This window comes from Lolium rigidum, chromosome 7, assembly GCF_022539505.1.
Source record: "Lolium rigidum isolate FL_2022 chromosome 7, APGP_CSIRO_Lrig_0.1, whole genome shotgun sequence".
Classification (NCBI taxonomy): domain Eukaryota; kingdom Viridiplantae; phylum Streptophyta; class Magnoliopsida; order Poales; family Poaceae; genus Lolium; species Lolium rigidum.
In genome coordinates, this window is record NC_061514.1 from 16285992 (window position 1) to 16293323 (window position 7332).

A 7332-nucleotide genomic window follows, 5' to 3' on the forward strand; every position below is an offset into this window, starting at 1 on the left:
CAAATTCTTTTTGCCATTTCAGATTATCTTGCATATATTTATGCAACCAGTCGTAATATTTAAACAGATCAGCATTCAATTTGCTCAGCACTGAACAGAACAACAGAGCTGAGGGTTGTCGGACAGGCACAGATTCTTTTTGCCATTTCAGATTGTTTTGCAACTTTTGCATCCAGTCGTAATATTTAAAGACATCGGCATTCAATTTGCTCAGCATTGAACAGAACAACAGAGCTGACTACCTGAATTAACTAGGCACTTTGTTTCTTCTTGGATGTTGCATCGAGTTTTCAATACCAGCCATTTAAATTTACTAACAAGATAGACTCGATGTTCATCTGCCATGAAAAGGCATATCAGGTCCAAATGGTAAGGTGCCAGTAGTGTGCCACATGAAGCATACATTGTACCGAGATCATCAGCATCACAAACATGTAACAGTATTGCATCTAGGCTGAAGCTCAGAAAAATCCCTGAAACTCACAGAATGTAAGGATTGCCCTTTGACCATATCGTACAAAGTAGACATCAATGTGTAATTCAGGGTCAAGGCACTTGTTACAAACATGGCCATGCTGGCATTTCACAATTTTTGCCCCGTGTCAAAGATTGCTATCCCTAAGTGAGTTGAACAAGGACATTCGGAAGAACCGGAAAGGGTAAGAGCTCTCGCGACCATGGAGTGCTGGGGCGAGCTGCCGCCGCCGCCAGCTTGATCTCCTCCTGCCGGCACCCTCTCCGCTCGTCGTGACCAGATCCGGCATCACACCACCGCCCTCTTTCTTCTCCCCCTCGCGGCATGTAGCGGCTTGGCCTGGTGACGCCGCGGTGCAGCTGCTCCCGGAGCCTCCGGTTGTCGGCCTCATGCCCGGGAGTGCGGCCAAGCTGGCCGCGCCGCCCTCCGCCCCTGCTCCCGCCACCACGCTCGCCGCGGCTGCCCTTGCCGCCCGCAGGTCCGACCAGGCCGTTCGTGGCCGGCTCTTGGTGAAGCGCCCCCTCCTCCCAGAGGCGGTCTTCCCTGCCCCGCCACCCGCCGCCCCGACTCCTCTCGTCGGCACCACTTGTGGCCTGCTGCCGGCGGCCCCGGCATCCCTCCTCGCTGGTGCAGGCTCCATGCCTCTGGCGGCTGCGTCAACGACCACCTCGCCCCCTCCGCGCACAGGCAGCGTCAACGAGCTCGTCCCCGAGGCCATCCCGGTACAGATGGTGCAAGCAGCGCTGGACCATGATGAACCGATGCTTGTGGTGCCTCCGCTTGTTGCAGTGGATGTGGTGGTTCCTGCTGCTGTTGGCGCGACGGCCGCCGCAGGGCGCGAGGAGGCGCCCCAAGCTCCGTAGGGCTGCTGTCGTGCGCCTGATTTGTTGTGGGTTGCTTCCTTGAGCTCAAACGAGGAGGACGATGAGGTGCTTGCGCCGCGGACGCCGTTGACCGCTGCTCCTGGCCTCGGCTCCGTCGTTCGTGTTTCCAGCAAGGTTGGCACGCCGCCTCCTAACGGCAATCTGCTGGCTGCCATGTCCACTCATGTTGTTGATGGCAAGGTCGAAGGTACTGCAGTGAAGACATGTGTCACAGCTGCCGCTTTTGGAGATAAGGAAGACTGGGTGCAGGTGGGGCGGGGCGACCGCCCTGGCCGTGAGCCAACGTCTTCGTTTCGAGAGGAAGGTCTCGAGGATAGCCTCGCCTTCAAGCGTTGGGCTCGAGGGAGATGCTTCAGGTGTCTCGATCGTGGCCATAAGGTCGAGCACATGTCGTGGGCCCTTTAGATGCATCCGTTGTCGTCGTGGTGGTCATCGGGAGCGTTTCGCCATGCTCGCTTTCCGTCGCTCTTGGTGAAGAGGTGGTCAATTGTGTTCGATCTCCCGGTCGCTCTCGCTCCGGGCAGCGTTGCCACTCTCCGTCTCGCTCGGCCTCGTCGTCCTTCATCGCCTCGGAGTTGGGTTGAGGTCGTGGGCCACTCGGCGGTGGCGCCAAGACCCTCTCCTATGAGTTGCGAGCGGTTCAAGGTCAACTCCACTCTGGACTCTCTCTTTCGGTCCCAGGTTGCCTTGATGCGCATGGAGCTCCTTCGACTGGTTGATGTCCGTGTCGAGGAGGCGTCTCGACCACTTCGTGAAGAGGTGGCGCCTCTCAAGCCGTTGTTGGCGTGTCGCCGGTGTTTCCGTGGAGCCGACTCGGGCATGTCCTTCCGTTGGGTTGGGGCTCGCCAAACCAACGGCTTCGGTTGCGCTTGACTCTCTCGAGCGAAGTCCTCGGTGGTTGAGGAAGAGCACCTCCACGGTTGTTTCTCTCCTCGTAGCCCATCATCGCTCCTTAATGATTCGGCTACCTCGAGCGCGAGGGCATGGACATGATCGCGGCTCGGCCGCTTGACCTTGAGTTGAGTGATGTTGCCGACACACATGTCTCTCTATCGCATGAGTCCGACGAACGGTGGTTGCTAAGTCGGGAGTGTTGACACCCATGCCCGCATCCTCTCCGCCAGCGTTAGAGTCTTGCCGACCGCCGTCGACTCGTTGTGTTGGCTCACTCTAAGTGCGAGGACATAGACGAGTTATTGGCTCCAGTGTTGCAAATCACGGAAGAGCTACATGTGTTGCGTGGGGACTCTCTCCGTGGTGCTTCCGTCGGCGTTGTGCTCTTTTGAGACCATGGAGGTGGCCATGACACCGCGGTCGGAGCCTTGCCAGTCCCTCGACTCTTTGGGCCATGGAGCAGTGTTGGTTCCTAGCTCAGATGCTCGTTTTGCAAAGGAGCTTTGTGGTTTGCTCGCTAGTTTGGAGGCGGCTAGTCCTGGATATGGCAAGGAAATTGCTTGCGTGTTGGCGAGGTAAAGCCTCGTAAAGCATGATCAAGAAGGTGGAGAAGTCTCTTAGGAAGGTATCGATTAGAAGGATAAGGAGGAGAGCGGAACAAGGGAAGTTTGAGTAGTCTGCTTAAGTGATGGATCGACGTTGCGCTCTTGGGTTGTCGGTTTTTGTTGGTTTAGAGGTTGCTTTTGTTGTTGTTATTCTCTTGTGTGGGTGTGCTCTTGTGTGGGCTTGCCTATTGTTGTAGGTTTTCGCTCGGTTTTCTCCTAAAAACCGAGCACCTTCTTCTTAATTAATAGATGAGGCAAAGCTTTTGCCTCCGTTTCAAAAAAAAAAAACAAGGACATTCAGCTCCGAGCCCCAGCAGGTATGACAGCTGGCTTCAAATCCCCAGCCTTCTTGAGTACCTAGTTTAGCATGTGTGCTCACAAAAAAAAAATAGATGCTTTCCTACTAAGTTTGGAGAAAGAAGAGGGTAAACTTAATATCTACGATCAGTGTGACATGCTAGCGGACCGAACAGCTTAGAGCATCTCCACCGGCGCTCCCGATAGCGGCCGCGCATCACTCAACGCCGCCAGCGACTCTTCGTTTTGCCTGCCGCATCACTGCGAAGGACTCCATCTTCACGAGTGGAGACCCCATCGATGGGCTGTATCTCGTGCTATGCATCGACTGTGGCCGGGCATGCTTCTAGTGCAGGCGATAGTATTTTTTCTCCCCCCCCCCCAGCAAATAGAAGTGAGCCTCAGCTACCTCCGACCCATTTGAAACATGATTTTGGCCTGGTTAACCATAGTATGCCCATATCAACCAGCAGAGTAGCGGCCCAAATAACGTTGTGCGGCCTTTTGACGCGAGTTCACGGGTGGGATGGGTTTCTGCGACGTTTCGGTTGATAAAGGGCGATCTGGACTGTTCAAGCGCTTGATCGGACGGTCCAGAACACGAGAACGATGTGGTGGCTCCTAGCTTGTTTTATTATACTGTTAACTAACTAATGATGTCGCCTGTCAGCAATGTTAACTACGAACCCTGAGGTTCTGAATTGACTGGTAAAGTTCTTACAGTCTCTACTGCATTTTGATTCCTACATCTCCACCTCAATAGAAATCATGTCTTTTGACTCCATTTACTGTCTCCATCATTCTTCCTTATCTTTTTGTATGGCGTGTAACTCGTACCTGCAAGAACACAACATGTTTTAAAAACTTGTTTTATAAAGTACAAGTATTTATCTCCTATTGTCTGAGGATGACCACAACTTAAACATGTTGGTGAGGTGCGCAGATATCAAGCCTCATTAAATAATGAGGGTTTTTATAATATTTGGCTTACTGGATGTTGCCGTTTGCCTTGGACAACCTAACTGAATCATTGACTAAACATAATCTAATTTGTTTTTGTTGGATGTCAACTTAGCAAGGTAAACTTGGGATTGGGCTGGCGGCACCGTGGCCTGCCGTTTCCACTTTATACAGATATACTAGTTCTCACATAGCCTGTAAATTGGGCCGGCCCAATAGTGTTCCCACGTACGCACGGCCGCCGGTCCGACGCCAAATAGGAGTACCCGGACCGGACTCGGAGTACCCGTGTTCTCGCCAAATAGTGCATCCAACTCTGTCTACTACCCCGAACCAAACGAACAAATCGATCTAGGGTTTCCTCCTGGTACGGAAACAATCGCTCGCGAGAAGACAAGAGAAGAGATGGATCCCTTGGTTGATCTTCTCAGCGGGGAGCTGCAGGCGTATATGGCCATGGGAGCTGATGAGGGGCGGCAGATGGATGCGGCGGAGAAAAGACCCTCGGCACAACGCGGGGATTCCAAGGAGGAGGAGGAGATGGAGAGGCAGAGACCTGATGTACAAGAAAGTGATGCTGCGGATGAGGTGGACGCCGTCATGCGATCTGAGGTTTTTCAAGGATACCTCACGCGATCTGAGGTGCTGCGGATTCTGATGCAGGGCATGGTAGATCAGAAGAAGGCGGCGTTGGCCAATCTGCTGAAATGTGAAGAAGAAGAAGAAGAAGAAAATCAGCCACAGCAGCGCAAGCAAAACAAGAAACACAATCATCGCAAAAGCAGAATGGCTCTCAGGAGAATCGCATTGGACAAGGCGAAGAAGAGCAGCAGTGTGGAGAAACCGCCAACTGAGGACAAGGCAGCAGCCTACTTGGCAAAATGGGCAAAGGAGAGGGAGTCTGAACCTGAATCAGAATCCCGCACCGACTGGCACGCGTACCAAGCTCGGCTCTGTCGGGATCGCTGGAATGAATCCTTCGATGCTCGCCACTATGGAACCTACGAGACCATAAGTAAATCCCTTCGCTCTTCTTAGTTACTCTGTTAATTTGCTAACGCTGCCACGCATGTGTTTAACCTAAATCTCTTACATGACTACTTACAATGTTGTTGCAGCTTCTATCCCCCCCATGCGCTTCACCGACTATGTGGATGCCTCTGCTGGCCCGCGGGAGACTCTGCAGATTTTCTCTGTCAGAGTCGTGGGAGTAAAGGAGGGCGTTGAGTGGCCGCTGCATGTATATGGCAAGCTTGCGGTTCGGGACACGGTTGACCATCACCGTAATATTATCTTTGATCGCCCAAGAGATAACTTTCAAACCGTCACCCAGCAGGTTCGCTCATATCTATATTTTTACTTCTATGAATACTAGTATTGGTTTTCGTGTCTCTGTTAATGTAATACAAATAACGACCAGTACAATATTGGTTTAGAGACTTTTGGGAGCGTGACTTATTATTCTGTACGGTAATGAAAATTTAGGAGGATGACCAAGCAGATAGACTAGTTCATTGACAAAATTATTCTAGCAAAGCACACCATGTCTTGGACATTTCCACGAGTACTTGACCCTTTTTTTTTCTCTCCACTACAACGTGTCAAATGTGTTGCCTTCACCCTAGCAGGACACCAGATTGCTATACCCAGGAAGTTCATATAGTATTTTTCATACTTATCCAGTCCCTTGCAGCACACATCTTGCCTTAATCTTGGGCAGAACCCCTTGTTGCTATGTCTGGGAACTTTATATAATATTCACCATCACTTCACTTTTGGGAGCATAAGTTATTCTTCTGTACTTCTAATCCAAATTTAGGGGATGACCAAGCCGACAGACTAGTTAATTGAAGAAATTATTCTAGCAAAGCACACAATATTTTGGGCCATTCCAGAAGTATTTGAGTCGGGTTTTTTTCTCCACTACAATTTGTCAAATGTGTTGCCTTGAAACCTAGCAGAACACAATATTGCTATGCCCATGGACATCATATAGTATTTTTCATACTTATCTAGTCCTTTGCAGCACACATCTTGCCTTAATATTGGGCAGAACCCCGACAGACTAGTTAATTGAAGAAATTATTCTAGCAAAGCACACTTTGGATCATACAAGGAGTATTTGAGTCTTTTTTTCTCCACCAGAACGTGTCAAATGTGTTGCCTTGAAACCTAGCAGAACACCATATTGCTATGCCCAGGAACATCATATACGAGTAGTATTTTACATACTTATCTAGTCCTTTGTAGCACATATCTTGCCTTAATATTGCGCAGAACCCTTGTTGCTATGCCCGGGAACTTGATATAATATTCATCGTCACTTTCTTCGGCTTCATCAAGATAGATTGAATAAACATGCTTTTTTCATTCATATTGATGCAGAGATATAAGCTTGTGCAAATATTTATTTGTATAATATTCACCCTCACTCTATTTTTGGCAAATTGCATGACGCGTGCATGCTCGACATATTAACTATTTTTTGCACGTCTCTTGGTATGAGCTATAGTCTGCCATCATTTATGTACTGTAATTCATTGGCATCGATCGGCTGTATCAGTATAGCTACTAATATATATATATGGCGTGTGGTGTGCAGGATCCATATTTAACTCTGACCGGTCCTTGCCGTGCTGCTGTCTTGTCGGTGCACCATTCATACATTGAGGCTGAGCTGAAAATCAAGGGAAATTCTAGTGATTCTTCTGATGATAAAGATTTCAGCTACCTAGCTACTGGGTACATACAGACCGCCTCCTTTGAATCATTCGTTGAGAAGCGTGTTCTGTCTAGCAGGCTTAGCACACTGGAGTTAACTGCCGGGCACATTGTCAACTCTGTTGAAGCTACAATCTTTGTGGTGGTCAGTAGTGGGAAATGGCCATCTGGTCATAGAGGTGCATTTACGGTCAGTACCGGTAGCATGGGCGCCATGGAAATAGTGCTGCTTACTTTTGGAGATGATGGATTGCCTCTTGAGGGTGGTGGGAATATAAGGCTCTCTCGCCGCGTTGTTGGTGTTGAGGTTGATGGAACGCTCAATCTCTCGGTGAAGGCTTCGCCGCTGACTGCTAGTAGCACCGAGATTGTGTTGAGCGGTGAGAAGGTTGTCACACCCAAAGAAGCCGGCAAGAGCCATCTGAAGCTGAAGGTCGGCTCATGTGAGATGGAAGTAACAGTAGCATGGTCTCTCCTTTTGACGTACGACCACTGA

At 50.0% G+C, this 7332-nt stretch overlaps 1 protein-coding gene across 1 annotated transcript; it reads left to right on the plus strand.

Moving 5' to 3' along the window:
- The first annotated feature begins 4487 nt into the window (after positions 1-4487).
- LOC124670966 lies at positions 4488-7332 on the plus strand. The gene is made up of 3 exons (XM_047207423.1): positions 4488-5130; positions 5234-5451; positions 6718-7332. Exons 1-3 carry the CDS (start codon positions 4521-4523, stop codon positions 7330-7332), a joined length of 1443 nt encoding a protein of 480 aa, XP_047063379.1. The 5' UTR covers positions 4488-4520.